Source organism: Oryctolagus cuniculus, chromosome 15, assembly GCF_051225735.1.
Source record: "Oryctolagus cuniculus isolate XC-2025 breed Fujian yellow rabbit chromosome 15, ASM5122573v1, whole genome shotgun sequence".
Classification (NCBI taxonomy): Eukaryota; Metazoa; Chordata; class Mammalia; order Lagomorpha; family Leporidae; genus Oryctolagus; species Oryctolagus cuniculus.
The window spans coordinates 40,971,258-40,987,730 of record NC_142881.1 but is presented as its reverse complement, the minus strand read 5'-3'; the positions used below and the strand labels follow the sequence as shown (position 1 = coordinate 40,987,730).

Here is a 16,473-nt window from a genome sequence, read left to right as displayed (position 1 = left end):
ATCAATTGCTAATACTTATTCATTTATTACCTCGTTCTTTTTCCTTTTCATTATATCTGGGTTAGTTATATGCTAGTTTTCCCATTCTGAGAAGCTATATCTGAGTGTGATTTTGATTCACACTTTGCTAATGACTAATGGTGTTAAATACATTTTCTGGTGCTTGCTGGTCCTCTGGGATTCTTTTTTGGAGAAATGTCTACTCCAGGCCTTTGCACATCTGTAAATTGAGTGCAATGTCCTTCTGTTGCTGCCTTGTAAGAGATCTTTGTATCCACTGAACAATAATCTCTTATCAGATACCTGCTTCCCAAATATTTTCTCTTGTTTCTTGAGTTGTTTTTTCACTTGTTGCTAGTATCCTCTGATGCACAAAGGTTTCTAATTTCCCGGAAGTCCAACTTATCCATTTTGACTGTTTTGCCCAAGATTTTAATATCACCACCAAGATTACACAGTCAAAGCCAATTCCTGAGGTTTTGATTTCTGTTTTTCATCTTCCTTTCCTTTGCTCTCCTCTCCTCTCCTCTCCTCTCTTCTCCTCCCCTAACCCTCCCCTCCCCTCCCCTTTCCTCTCCTCTCCTCTCCTTTCCTTTCCTCTTTTCTTTCTTCCTTTCTAAGTCTTATAGCCTTGGGTCATACATTTAGGTAATTAATCTATTGTAAGTTAATATTTGTATGTGGAATCCCATAAGGGTCTATCTTTATTCTCTTGAGTCTGGTTATCTAGGTTTCTCATGCCTTTTCTTGAAAAGAATCTTTTTCCGGGGCCAGTGCTGTGGTGCAGCGGGTTGAAGCACTGGCCTGAGGCGTTGTCATCCCATGTGGGCGCCGGTTTGGGGCCTGGCTGCTCCACTTCTGATCCAGCTCTCTGCTAAAACAGTGGAAGATGGCCCAGGTCCTTGGGTCCCTGCATCCACATGGGAGACCCAATCAGCTTCGGATCCACAGCCAGTTGGGGAGTGAACCATCGGATGGAAGACCTCTTCTCTCTCTCTCTCTCTCTCTCTCTCTCTCTGCCTCTCCTTCTCTCTCTGTGTGACACTGACTTTCACATGAATAGATAAATCTTTAAAAAAAAAGAATCTTTTTCCAAAATAAATGGCTTTAACATTCATATCAAAAGCTGTTTTACAGTAAATATACACAGTATTGTGTACTGCCACTCATGCAAAAATATATGGTGACTCTTTAAGTACCATTTGGCAGTATTTGGAGCTGGGTTCTAACAGGAAGGATAAAGGTGAAGTCTAAGTGCAAGACTTTAACCTGGCAAGGCTGGTGTTTTCTTACTGAAAGAGGAAGGGACAGCAGTTTTCTTTCTCCTTGTGGGCCAATGCAGACAGGCCATGTGGGGAGGCAGCAAGGAGGCAGCCACCACAAACCCAGAGGAGTTCTCACCAGCAACAGGACTGTCTGGCACCTTCATCTGAGATTTCTCTTTTCCATAACTATAAGAAAACACATTTTTAAGCCATTCAGTCTGTGGTATTTTGTTATGTCAGCCTGGGCTGACTAATAAAACTCTGTAATCGGGCATTGGTTTATATCTTCTGTTTTTATGCCAAGAACATAATATTTTGATTCCTGTAGCTTTGCAATATGTTTTTAAAACAGGAAGTGTGGATGTCAAATTGGTAGTCCCTTTTCAAGGTTCTTTTGGCTATCTGGAACTTCACAAATATGAATTAGAATTAGTTTTCCCATTCTGAGAAAATATTGTTGGGGTTTTGATAAGAGATGAATTAAATCTGTAGATTGCTGTGGATAGTATTGACATCTTAACAATATTAGGTTTTCCCACTGGATCAAGGGATGTCTTCCCATTGTGTCTCTTTTTAATTCTTTAAGCATACAATTATCTTGCCTCTTTTTAAAGTTTATTCCTTAATATTCTTCTTCATAATAGTATATAAGTGATTTTTTCTTTACTTTTTTTCAGACTGTTTATTGCTAGTGTATACAAACAGTGATTTTTTTGCACGTTGGTTTTATATCCAGAAGTTTGTTGAATTTTTAAAATTAGTTCTAACACTTTATGCATGGAATCATCAGAATATTCTACATGTAAGGTCTATGTTGAATAGAAGTGGCGGGAGAGGCATCCTTGCTTGTGTTCCTGATCTTAGAGGACAATTTCAACCTTCTAGCATGGATTAGTATGCTAGCTGTGGGATTTTCCATATGTGGCCTTTATTGTGTTGAAGTAGTTTCCTTCTATTACATGTGGGTTGAGTATTTGTATCATGAGAGAAGGCTAAATTTTGTCAAAAGTTTTTTCTGCATTGATGAGTCATGATTTTCCAACACATTCTCTTAATGTGTTATATTCCATTGATGGATGTTACTATACTGTAGGACCATCTCCATTTGTAGGACATTCTTGAAATAGTAGTATCAGAGAGATGAAAGTCAAATTAGTAGTTCCAAAAGCAGGGATGCTTGGGAGTATAGGTAAAGAATCACATGTTGGGGGGCCGGCGCTCTGGTGCAGCAGGTTAACACCCAGACCCGAAGTGCTGGCATCCCAAATGGGTGCCAGTTCTAGTCTTGGCTGCTCCTCTTCTGATCCAGCTCTCTGCTATGGCCTGGGATAGCAGTAGAAGATGGCCCAAGTGCTTGAGCCCCTGCTTCCATGTGGGAGACCTGGGAGAAGCTCGCAGCTCCTGCCTTTGGATCAGCGTGGCTCTGGCTGTTGCAGCCATCTGGAGAGTGAACCAGTGGATGGAAGACCTCTCTCTCTGTCTCTACCTCTCTCTGTAACTCTGTCTTTCAAATAAATAAAATAAATCTTAAACAAAAAAGTCACATGTTGAAATGAACACTAGGAGAAACGGTGACTTGATCTGCCCTCACCCTGACTGTTGATGAGCAACTTAATATGTTATCCCTCTTAGTATTTTTGTTTGTTTGTTCTACTGAATACTTTTGGTTGAATACTGTAATCAATACACAATTCTTCTTAAGTGCTGAAACTTAACTGAAAAGTGATCACTGTTAAATATAAGAGTGGGAATAAGAGAGGGAAGAGATGTGCAATTCGGGACATGCTCAAGCTGACTTACCTCAAACGGTAGAGTTAGAAACATACCACGGGATTCCAATTCAATCCCATCAAGGTGGCATGTACCAATGCCATCTCACTAGTCCCAGTGATCAATTTCTGTTCACAACTGATCATAATTATAGGACTAAGAGCGAAAGGGATCACATAAATAAGAATAGTGTCTGCAAATACTAGCTGATAGAATAAAAAAGGGAGAGAACGATCCAACATGGGAAGTGAGATACACAGCAGACCCATAGAATGGCAGATGTCCTAAACAGCACTCTGGCCTCAGAATCAGCCCTTAAGGCATGCGGATCCGGCTGAAATGCCCATGAGAGTATTTCAGGCATGGAAAGCCAAGACACTCTGGGGGAAAAAAAAATCTAAATGAAAGATCTCCACAAGTGAGATTCCAGTGGAAAGAACGGGTCATCAAAGAAGGAGGTACCTTTCTCTGAAGGGAGGAGAGAACTTCCACTTTGACCATGGCCTTGTCTAAATATGATCAGAGTCAGTGAACTCAGGGGGCTTCCATAGCCTTGGCAGCTCATGACAAGAGCCTAGGGTGATTCCTGATGCCATAAACAAGAGTGTCAATTTGTAAAGTCAACAACAGGAGTCACTGTGCACTTACTCCTCATGTAGGATCTTTGTCCTTAGTGTGCTATGCATTGAGATTTAATGCTATAACTAGTACTCAAACAGTATTTTTCACTTTATGTTTCTGTGTGGGAGCAAACTGTTGAAATCTTTACTTAATGTATGCTAAACTGATCTTCTGTTATAAAGGAATCGAAAATGAATCATGATGTGAATGGAAGGGGAGAGGGAGTGGGAAAGGGGAGGGTTGCAGGTGGGAGGGACGTTATGGGGGGGAAGCCATTGTAATCCATAAGCTGTACTTTGTAAATTTATATTCATTAAATAAAAGTTAAAAAAATAAAAAAGTCACATGTTGATTATAAAGGGTTATCATAATGAGAGTGTTGATATATACATAATACATATATATTATATATATATGTTTCTATCTTAATTGAAGTGGTGATTCCACACTTCAATCACATAAAAAAAATCACAGAACTATATACATACTTTGTTTGTGCCAATGTCAATTCACAATGTTGATATTGGCTGGTAATTGGATAAGATAGGATCATTGAGAGAAACTTAGTAAAGTAACACTGGATCTGGAAAGTACTTTTGCCACACTCAGTGAATCCATAGTTATTTTAGGTACAGAGTGAATTGGCAGAAAGACATGTTAGCCAGAATGTATGAGTTATGGAAAGTATCAGCCTCCTGGGCTCATCCACAAATTGAGAGGGGAAATGAGCAAAGCCCTGCTATGTTCCATTGGTAAATAGAACCTCTTTTTGTTGGTCTGAATTTGTTGCATTATATAGAGACTAGATACTAAAATCAACAATGTTTCCAAGATTCTGCATTTCTAACTGGTCTCAATACCAATCATATTAATAGCACAATAGAAAAGTTTCATATTCCAAGTAATAAACTCTAGACTTATTAATCCTCCTCAGCCCAGTGTAGGAAGTATTATTGCAGTCCTCATTTATAGAAAGCTGGTTGTTTGACTGAAAAGTACTAGAGCTTGCAGACAGAACCAACTGCCTTACATTCAGATTCCATGGGAATGCAGGCACTCTAAAGGAATAAAAGTGTGAGATTCAAGAACAGACATTAAAGTTAGTTCTCCCTTAGGCATGCGGATCCGGCTGAAAAGCCCATGAGAGTATTTCAGGCATGGAAAGCCAAGACACTCTGGGGGAAAAAAAAAAAACCTAAATGAAAGATCTCTGCAAGTGAGAGTCCAGTGGAAAGAATGGGTCATCAAAAAAGGAGGTACCTTTCTCTGAAGGGAGGAGAGAACTTCCACTTTGACCATGGCCTTGTCTAAATATGATCAGAGTCAGTGAACTCAGGGGGCTTCCATAGCCTTGGCAGCTCATGACAAGAGCCTAGGGTGATTCCTGATGCCATAAACAAGAGTGTCAATTTGTAAAGTCAACAACAGGAGTCACTGTGCACTTACTCCTCATGTAGGATCTCTGTCCTTAATGTGCTGTACATTGAGGCTTAATGCTATAACGAGTACTCAAACAGTATATTTCACTTTGTGTTTCTATGGGGGTGCAAACTGTTGAAATCTTTACTTAATGTATACTAAACTGATCTTCTGTTAAAAAAAAAAGAAGAAATTAGCAATTCCCAACTTGACTCTCACTGGGATTAAACATGACAATAGGTCTGATCTGATTTCATCATCAGTTAAAAAATCATCTATTATTTTTCACTTTATGTTTCTGTGTGGTAGCAAACTGTTGAAATCTTTACTTAATGTATGCTAAACTGATCTTCTGTATATAAAGAGAAGTGAAAATGAATCCTCATGTGAATGGAAGGGGAGAGGGAATGGGAAAGGGGAGGGTTGCGGGTGGGAGGGACGTTATGGGGGGGAAGCCATTGTAATCCATAAGCCGTACTTTGGAAATGTATATTCATTAAATAAAAGTTAAAAAAAATAAATATGATCCGAGTCAGTGAACTCAGGGGGCTTCCATAGCCTTGGCAGCTCATGACAAGAGCCTCGGGTGATTCCTGATGTCATAAACAAGAGTGTCAATTTGTAAAGTCAACAACAGGAGTCACTGTGCACTTACTCCTCATGTAGGATCTTTGTCCTTAGTGTGCTGTACATTGAGATTTAATGCTATAACTAGTACTCAAACAGTATTTTTCACTTTATGTTTCTGTGTGGGAGCAAACTGTTGAAATCTTTACTTAATGTATGCTAAACCGATCTTCAGTATATAAAGAGAATTGAAAATGAATCATGATGTGAATGGAAGGGGAGAGGGAGTGGGAAAGGGGAGGGTAGCGGGTGGGAGGGACACTATGGGGGGAAGCCATTGTAATCCATAAGCTGCACTTTGGAAATTTATATTCATTAAATAAAAAAAAGTTAGTTCTCCCTCAACTACAAGTACATTCTGCTGTTGTTTCACAGTGAGTGTGCTGAGGAGCATCCGCTGAAGGACAGGCTGCAGAAGCTGAGATGTCACTTCACATGGGGGCTGCTCATCGAAGACACTGGGTTGCCTGACCTAGAAGACAGAATCCTGGAAGAGATTCAATTTCTAGACACTGAACACAAGGTAGGAATATACAACCTGCTGGCCTATGTGAAACACCTGCAAGGCAAGCATGAGGATGCCCTGGAGAACCTGAAAGAAGCAGAAGAGGTGGTTCAGGGAGACCAGGCTGACCACTCAGATGTGAGGAGTCTGGTGACCTGGGGCAACTACGCCTGGGTGTACTACCACATGGGCAGGCTGGCAGATGCACACACATACCTGGACAAGGTGGAGAACACGTGCCAGAAGTCTGCAGACCCCTCCCGCTATAGAATGGAGTGTCCTGAGATGGACTGTGAGGAAGGCTGGGCTTTACTGAAGTGTGGAAGAAAGAACTATGAGCAGGCCAAGGCCTGCTTTGAGAAGGCTCTGGAAGCAGACCCTGAGAACCCTGAATTCAACACAGGGTATGCAATCACTGTCTATCGCCTGGATTACTCTAGCAGAACACCCAATGATAATAGAAAGGTGTGTTCTCTGCAGCCCCTAAGGAAGGCCGTCAGGCTCAATCCACAAGATGCATACCTTAAAGCTCTGCTTGCTCTGAAGCTGCAGGATGCAGGACAGAAGGCCGAAGGAAGAGAGTGCTTGGAGGAAGCTCTGGCCCAACAGTCCTCCCAGACCTACGTCTTTCGATACGCAGCCATGTTTTTCCGCAGACAAGGCCATATAGATAAAGATCTGAAGTACTTGAAAATGGCCTTGGAGGCAACGCCCACATCGGCCTTCCTGCATCACCAGCTGGGACTTTGCTACCGGGCACAAATGAGGAAAGTTAGAAGGCAAGATAGAGAAAATGTGGACAGACTGATACAATTGGCTATAGGTGAGTTTCAAGAAACTTTGAAATTAAAGCCCACATTTGAATTGGCTCATGTGAACCTAGCAGAAATGTATGTGGAAAAAGAGCAGTACAGGGAGGCTGAGGAACATTTTCAGGAAGCATTACGCATCAAGGACATTGACGATCACATCCAGCAAGAAATTCATTACCGCTTTGGCCAATTCTATGAGCTTCGTGGACGTTCTGAAGAAGACAAAGCCATCACTCAGTATCTAAAAGGTCTAAAAATAGAAAAAGTGTCCCATGCCAGGGAAAAACTGCTCAAGGCTTTAGAGATTTTGGCAGAAAGACGTGTGAACCAGAATGTCCGAGATGTGGAAAGTACTGCCCTCCTTGGGCTCATCCACAAATTGAGAGGGGAAGTGAGCGAAGCCCTGCTGTGTTATGAGAAGGCTCTAAGGCTGGCTGCTGACCTCAACTCCATGTTCTGAAATGGAGATCGCCGTTATCCAAGTAAGGTACTCAAAACGAAATATAACATCATCTTTCCCCAAGCACTAACTTGAAAAGAGTAACTAGGAGGGGCGTTTGCTATAGCACTTTAAATGGCCCTTAGGATGCCTGCATGCTATATCAGGTCTGTGTTTGAATCCCAGCTCCACGCTTGATACCAGCTTCTTGCTAAGCACAGCCTGAGAGCCAGAGCTGATACTGCAAGTACTTGCATCTCCGCCGCCTGAATTTAATTCCTTGCTTCTGGCTTCAGCCTGGCCCAGTCCTGGCTGTTGCAGGCATTTGTGGCATGAAGCAGTGGAGATAATTCTCTCTCTCTCTCCCTCTCTCCTCTACTTCTACCTCACCCTCTCCTTCTCCCTCCTAAGTAATGCTTTTAAAAAAATGTGTACTTCCTGCAGAGATTGCTCTTTACAGCATCCATGCACTTCTTGTTGACAAAACAAAACAAACAAACAAACAATCCCTAATGCTAATTGGGGCACCAATCATCTGTAGGGCCAATGAGAACATGCTCTGCCTGATTCTGCCCTTGGAATGAAGAGCTTCCACCCTCACATTAGCTGATAACCCACACAGAGAAGACTTAAAGAAGCAATGTTTCTTTTTCACGTGACCTGGAACATTGATCTGCAACAGGGTCAGTGCAAAGGGTAAAACCATTGAGCAAAGGTTAAAGGTACAGACAAGGAGAGGATTCTGGAGTCCGCTACAGCACCTTAGCCTAGAGTTCCACTTCCCAAGGACCCACTGAAGCTACCACCTGCGGATCAGTGAGTCAGTCAAGCCAATAACATTACCCTTTGTCAGTTCAGCTACTGGCAGTCACAAGGGTTCTTCATGATCCAAATATGTTCCTGAGCATTTACTCACATCTCTGTTTCTCCAGTTTAATGAGGGAAACATGTAATGGAAAACCTTCTGGATGTGTAAGCTGAAGACGATATTCACAACTGGATGCATGTTTCCAGTGCTGCTGGGTGGTGTGAGATATAATCTGTTTTGCACCTACACAAAAATATTCAGCAAAATTTCCTAAGATCACAAATTTCTTGAGTGATTCCTTTGTCAATGAGATTTAAAAAAAAAAAAAGATGTGTACTCTATGTTTTTGTGGAAATAGCAAAATCAAAATCATCAACATACGCAGTGCTAGAAGGCCTGAAACAGAGCAATCCTTGGGATTATAAAGCATGGCTAGAATTTTAAAACATACTTGGAAAGTAATTATTTCTACAGGCCTTGGAAGATTGACTCTTGTCACCTTGATCCCTGAGAGCTGGAATTGACCAATGGTGGGGAACAGAGTAGGGACAGAGTGCATCATTCAGACCATCCCTGGGGAACATACAAGAACCACTCCGTTCAATTCTGTTGATACTAAAGGAAAAGAGTTAATAAATTTGATCAGAGAGAAATACTAAGGTAATAATATTCCTTTTTCCTGGGAAAAATGTGTGATTTGGCTTTACCTGCCTCTCCTTGAATACCTTCTATATCCCTATAGAAGAGCCCACTGTGGAGAAATATTTGCCACCGTTCATGGTAGAAATGAGAAATTTGAAGACACATCTCTTCTGCTTGGAAAACACACAACATTCTTCCAGTCCTCACACCCCACAGCTCTAAGCTTTCAATTTGGCTCAGTACTGTAACTGTTGCTAAAATGAAAGCTATTGCTATTTAGCTAGAGATCAGCCTTGGCAAAAACAATTATTGGAAGATTCATAAAACTCCTGACTGAATTCAGGACAAATATTAGAAAGTCACTGACATAAGTGGTAAATTGTCAGAAAGTTTGGGTTCATTGCAACAAAAAATTCATTAATATTAAAACATTTCTAGTACTTCAGGTACTAGAATCAAAATATGCTTTTCTCCTATCAGATCTACTTCATAGAGTGTGTGACCTTCTGTGACGATGTGTGTGTGTGTGTGTGCATGTGTCTCCATGTGTGAGTCTATATCTGTGAGTGAGTGTAAAGTAAGTTCTAAACAAGTAATTTTAACAACATCAACTCCCTTCACCCTGGAAACTCAAGGACTGAAGTCACCCAAACTGGCTGGTGAATGTACTTATCCTTTCGGTACCAGATGGACCACAAAGGAACAGAGGGAAAGCAGAAGGTACATAAAAATACGTATTTATCTATTCAGTTTAAAATGACAACAATGGAAAGATAAATGAAAAATTCTAATGCTAGCTTCTGGGAAATGATGGGGCAAAGGGAGGGAAAGCCACAGAAGCTGGAACCTCCTTATTGGTATTTGGCACCATGTAAGTATTTTACCTAACTCTAAAGCCAAACATGACACCATATGCATCCTATAAAGTGTTGGCCATTTTATGTAATGATTAAAAAAAATTAATTGGAGGCAGTGCAGTGGCATAGCGGGTAAGGCCACCACCTGCAGTGCCAGCATCCCATATAGGCGCCAGTTCGGGTCCTGGCTGCTCCACTTCCAATCCGGCTCTCTGCCATGGCCTTGGAAAGTAGTAGAGGATGGCACAAGTCCTTGGACACCTGCACCCGTGTGGCAGACCCGGAGGAGGCTCCTGGCTCCTAGCTTCAGACCAGCACAGTTCCGGCCATTGCGGGCAATTGGGGAGTGAACCAGTGGATGGAAGACCTCTCTCTCTCTCTCTGCCTCTTCTTCTCTCTGTGTGTAATAAATAAATAAAAAATCTTTAACAATTTTTAAAAAATAAATTGATGGATGGATACAAAACAAAATGGAAGGGCCAACACTGTGCCATAGTAGGCTAATCCTCTGCCTGCAGCACCAATTTGAGTTGCCACTGCTCCACTTTTGATCCTGTCCTTAGTAATGTGCCTGGGAAAGTGGAAGATGACCCAAGTGCTTGGGCCCCTGCACCCATGTGGGAGACCTGGAAGAAGCTCCTGGCTTCGGACTGGCCTAGCTCTGGCTGTTGCTGCCATTTGGGGAGTAAATCAGCAGATGGATGATCTCTCCCTCTGTCTCGACCTCTCTCTGTAACTCTACCTCTCAAATAAAGAAACCTGAAAAAAGGAAAAGAAAAGGAAACTGAATGGATGAATGGATAGATACGTGGTTGAGTGCATATAGTGAAATGTGAACTACAGGACCTGCATACATGAGTATTCTTGTAAAGTTCTCCCATCTGTCCTCTCTGGAAATACACATCAGAAATTAGATACTTAAAAGAGAAAATAGAAACATTTTAAAAAACTAATGCAAACTGGACAAAATGGGATATTGTATTCATGGGATGGAAGATGAAAGCACATAGAGAACACAAATTTCAGGACTTTTGAATACACTAACTGGATCCTACATTTTTGGTAGGACACATTGCAAAAGGTACAGGGAAAATATTCATGAAATCTACTCAGCAAACATTCTGGAGTTGTCCTGTTGCACTCTCATTACTCAGAGACCATTGTAGTGTAATTTAGGAAACACCTCATAATAACCAACTGGTATTACTTTAGAAAGAAGAGGTTCAGTTTGGAAGCCAACATATATATATATATGTATATTTAAGTTTGATTAACCTAAATCAATCAAATGCAGCTGAATTAATAAGATGCACTTATGACATCTTATCCACAAAATTCACAGAGTAATAATTTCATTTTCCAGCTTTTTACAATTATACTAGGGTGATATGAGATGTTACCAATGGGGAATTCAGGTGAAAGGTACACAGGACCCTTACCACAGCTTCCTATGAGTCTATAATTGTTTCAAAGTAATTCTGAAATGTAAAAACATGAAATCATGAAAATGCTTTCATACCTGAATATGTTGCAGTAAACTAAATTGTGAGTCAATGTGGGCAGATGGTCCCTGGAAGACCCAGAAGAAGGTGTTAAAATCATCAAACCATTTGTACAATGGGGTTCTGGTAGCTGAGCCCTTCCTCGGTAGATCTGATTGGAAGTCCTATAATCTCAAAAGCCAAGACCACAGTTTTCATACAGTGGTCAAAGCACTGAGAATTAAAATCTTGAAATAGGCTGTTACCAAGCACAACTTTATGACTGAGTAAATTAGGAAATAATATAATGTGTAATGAACAGAGAGATGGTCTCACCGTTTCATGGGAGATTATAAGGAGAAATACTCATCAACTTGACTTTTATAATGACTTGAAACCTCTAAGGAAACCAGTGTCCATGGATAAATGACTTCCGTCCAACCATTGCTTTTTAAGAGGAGAGCATCCTGTACATCTGCCCCCCGTAACTTCAATGCTCTCATTTAGCTGTGATTACCAACCATAAACATCCTAACAATCTCCCCAGTACATTCTCATGGGAGGAGGATACTGGGAAGATAGAAATGCCAGACTGTGGAAAGCAGCGCCATATATGGGCTGAATTTGTTTCTAACAAGAAACCAGTTTGTCAATAGACCTTATTCCATATGGCCTGTAGCAAATTGTGAACTGGTTGAGACTACACACAACAGCCATGGAAAAGAGGGCAATCCTGTATGGCACACATTCCTTTAAAAACTGTGAATGGATACCTGAGAAACTTCAGTAGAAATGGCTTAATCTCCTACAGTTGGAATCACAAAAAAAAAAAAGAGCAAACTAGAATTCTTTCCTATGACATCCTGTGACTCTAGAATAGACTGAGAAGTTCATTGTCCATGGTGTACATGATGCTGCAAGGCACAGAGAGATGCAGACCCTAAAAGTGGGCCTCAAAGAAATACACCCAAGGATTAAGTCCCAGACTCTCTATCAGAGGATTTCAGACATGTAGAGGATAGCAGGCACCATCAAGGCCCTGGGTCCAGCCTGACATACATCCAGATACTCTTCCTTGCGATGTTGAGGCTGGGTGCCCACTCCTGGACACGAGTGGATTGGTCAGAGATGGGGTCTAGTTGGTATTTTGTTTAAAAATTCCCTCGTTGATTTTAATGTGCAGTGAGGATTAAGACCTGCTAATTCTTCTAAAATCTCTACTTTATCATGTAATGAAATTTGAGATTACATGTCACAGCCACCAGTCCTGACCTGCCAGGAACCAGACAACAAGCAAGGTCTTGCAAAAATGTACCACCAGGATATGGTACGTGGAAGGCCCTGCAAGAATCAGAGACAAAGAATGTCCTACAAAGAGTGCAGAATGGCAGAGGCAGACCAGAGCCTGGTTTAAGCTGGTTAGATCCAACATGCTGTGCAGATGAATACCCAACCCATAAAATTGAACTGAAACAGCCTGCAGGGGCTGTCCTTTCTAGGAAGTGGATGGCCCTTTGCTGCTTTCATTAATAAAACTCTCTTGCTTTCACTTTGCTAATTCATGACTCACTTCTACCCACCTTGAAGCTGAGGTGAGCCACATAAGACTCCCACGTGTCCTATATCACCTGCTATCCAGCATTGAACTGACTTCACAGAGGTGAAGTGGCTTCTCAAAACTGGCCAGTCATGCAAAGAGTTGTTCCTGTACTCCTAGGATTGGACCCAAGTCCAGGGATGAAATTTGCTTTCCCAGATTTTTTCTAGTTTTCAATTTCTTCCCCATCTGTGAACACTTGCACATGAGCGTGCGCACCTGTGTGCACGTGCGCACATGCACACACACACACACACACACACACACACTTGTTAGATATTTCTACTTTTCACTTTCTTTAATGTCACTTATTCCTGTGTCACTCTGGATCTGTTAGATCCAAGAGACATTAGACAGGATTCTGAATAACGAATCAGCCCAAGCCAAACCCAGAGAATCAGGCTCGCTGGCTAATTCAGAACAAAGACCGGATAAACACATTGTTCCCTTCTCTACAAGGTATCGGATGCATTGGGAAATGGAAAGCCCAATTGTTTTTCCACATGTATTCCAAAGACATTGTGCTCTCAGAAAACAGAACTTCTCTAATTCATTTGCCTCAGCATTGGCTTGTAGACTGACTATTCATCTGAAAATGTAACAAAACCCGTCTTACTAACTCTGAAGCTGCTCTTTGTGTAGAACTTTCTGAAGAGCTCAGAATTTCTCGGTGGAAGCTTACGGCTTTGGTTCGGGCTAAGGGGAGAGAGGGGCTGGGCAGAGGGTTAAAAGGACCTGTGTAGGCCTGGCAATATGATCAATTAACTGTTTCTAAGTGGAAAATATTCTTGCAGATGCTCCTCTTCTGTTTTGCATTTGTAGGGACAAAGTGAGCTGTGTTTTTTACAAGCAGGCATCACACTGAAGTTGCAACCTGCTTCTACATGCCATGGGGGCTATTCTTAACCATGACACCTCTTGCCACAGTGCTCAGGGCATGGAGGGCTATTTTGGCGTTTCACTTCTTGCCTTTATAGAAAAGCTTTGAATGTTCATTTTTCCCTCTGGATTTTTAGTATAATTTAGTATATGAAATAAACTGAAAACAGACTAACTAGGAAAAATATAGGCTGATTAAGGTGCTGAAACATGGGAAACACAGCTAACTGTACCGGTCTCAAAGAAAGGCCACAGAGGTACAATTTGAATAATCTCTTTAAAAGGGAGGAGGAAGCAGAAGGGAGAGTTGCACAGGGTCTCAGAGGGATAAGAAGTGATTACCAGGGTGAATCAACGGAGCTGCTACACAGAAACTAGCCTTGGAGTGATGCCCTGTGGTCCCTGAATGAGGAGAGGGACAGACACGATGTGTGTGATCACAGGCATGATGTTGAGGTCCTTACTCATCTTTTTTCTTTTTTTTTTTTTCATTTTCGATTCTCTTTATTTACAGAAGATCAGTTTAGCATACATTAAGTAAAGATTTCAACAGTTTGCTGCCACACAGAAACATAAAGTGAAAAATACTGTTTGAGTACTAGTTATAGCATTAAATCTCAATGTGCAGCACATTAAGGACAGAGATCCTACATGAGGAGTAAGTGCACAGTGACTCCTGTTGTTGACTTAACAAATTGACACTCTTGTTTATGGCATCAGGAATCACCCGAGGCTCTTGTCATGAGCTGCCAAGGCTATGGAAGCCCCCTGGGTTCACTGACTCTGATCATTTTTAGACAAGGCCATGGTCAAAGTGGAAGTTCTCTCCTCCCTTCAGAGAAAGGTACCTCCTTCTTTGACGTCCCATTCTTTCCACTGGAATTTCACTCGTGGAGAGCTTTTAGGTTTTTTTTTTTCCTCCAGAGTGTCTTGGCTTTCCATGCCTGAAATACTCTCATGGGCATTTCAGCCGGATCCGCATGCCTTAAGGGCTGATTCTGAGGCCAGAGTGCTGTTTAGGACATTTGCCATTCTATGGGTCTGCTGTGTATCTCACTTCCCGTGTTGGATCGTTCTCTCCCTTTTTTATTCTATCAGCTAGTATTTGCAGACACTATTCTTGTTTATGTGATCCCTTTGGTTCTTAGTCCTATCATATCATGATGATCAATTGTGAACAGAAATTGATCACTGGGACTAGTAAGATGGCATTGGTACATGCCACTTTGATGGGATTGAATTGGAATCCCCTGGTATGTTTCTAACTCTACTGTTTGAGGTAAGTCAGCTTGAACATGTCCCGAATTGCACATCTCTTCCCTCTCTTATTCCCACTCTTATATTTAACAGTGATCACTTTTCAGTTAAGTTTCAGCACTTAAGAAGAATTGTGTATTGATTACAGTATTCAACCAAAAGTATTCTGTAGAACAAACAAAAAAAAAATACTAAGAGGGATAACATATTAAGCTGCTCATCAACAGTCAGGGTGAGGGCTGATCAAGTCACCGTTTCTCATAGTGTTCATTTCACTTTGGCAGGTTTCCTTTTTGGTGCTCAGTTAGTTGTCACCTATCAAGGAGAACAAGTGGTGTTTGTCCCTTTGGGATTGGCTTATTTCACTCAACATAATGTTTTCCAAATTCCTAACAGGGATCACTTTTCAGTTAAAATTTAAACACCTAAGAATAATTGTGTGTTAATTACAGAGTTCAACCAATGGTACTAGAACAAAAAAAATACTAAAATGGATAAAGTATTACATTGTACATCAACCATCAGGACAAGAGCTGATCAAGTCACTGTTTCTCACAGTGTCCATTTCACTTCAACAGGTTTCCTCTTTGGTGCTCAGTTAGTTGTCGCCAATCAGGGAGAACATATGATATTTGTCCCTTTGGGACTGGCTTAATTCACTCAGCATGATGTTTTCCAAATTCCTCCATCTTGTTGCAAATGATAATGGGTGAGATGGAAGGCTACTGGCTTCACTTTTTTAGGCCTGGCCTTGATGCAAGGAGGGGATCCCAGAGAGAGACCTCTTCCCAGCATTTGTGTAAGACAAACAAGGCAAGGTTGAGGCAGCCAATAAAGCTCTTAGCAGGTCAAAGTGCCAATTCTGGGATTACCCTTTTCTGTGACCCAACACCCTCTTTCATAAACCAGGTTGATGGTTTATTTCTGTCAAGCTGAAACCAATAGTAACACCTAAAATCCTTGTTATTTAATTCAGAGTAGATATTTATATATTATAGCAGATTCCTTCTGCATATAAAAGGCCAAGAGAAAATAAGACTGATTCCTTCATGACCCCCTCTTCTGTAGCCATCCAGAATCCAGCCACTGTCTTCTGGGGAAGGCAACAATGGGCTAATGCCCCTTTTCAGAGTAGGAGGTGCATATGGTTCCAAATGCAGGATGCTCCCTGGGATTCTGCAGCACTAGCCACACCTATGGCCCCAGGCCCACAGCCAGTGATGATCTTGGTTTGCACTGCTCAGCCCACACCTGGAAACCCCACATGACCCTGCACGTGGCCTTGGCCTTTGACTTGATGAACAGCTGTGGAGAAAAGGCACTTGCACAGCTTTGTAGCTTCTATCTCTGTCTGGTTCTCTATTTCTCTCCACTCAAGTATATGAGAACCTTTTTTGTGAATTAACTTTTATTGATTTTCTTAACTTCAGGCCACAGAGAAAAACCTCTTGGACAATGGCATCAAATATGGATGTGATGGGATCAACAGCTCCA

The 16,473-nt window shown here is 41.5% G+C and overlaps 1 protein-coding gene across 3 annotated transcripts in view; it reads left to right on the top strand.

Moving 5' to 3' along the window:
- LOC100345918 (protein IFIT1 homolog B-like) overlaps positions 1 to 16,473 on the top strand; it is a 27,112-nt gene extending 10,639 nt beyond the window's left edge. Inside the window, exons 2-3 of one of the 3 annotated variants that reach the window (XM_089314801.1) lie at positions 6,078 to 7,501; positions 16,410 to 16,473. In XM_089314801.1, coding sequence (XP_089170927.1) covers positions 6,078 to 7,479 — 1,402 coding nt within the window. In that variant the 3' untranslated portion in view covers positions 7,480 to 7,501; positions 16,410 to 16,473. Of the gene's footprint in view, positions 1 to 6,077; positions 8,921 to 16,409 lie in introns of those variants that run through there. The other 2 variants (XM_070057638.2, XM_089314800.1) reach the window with 2 other exon arrangements.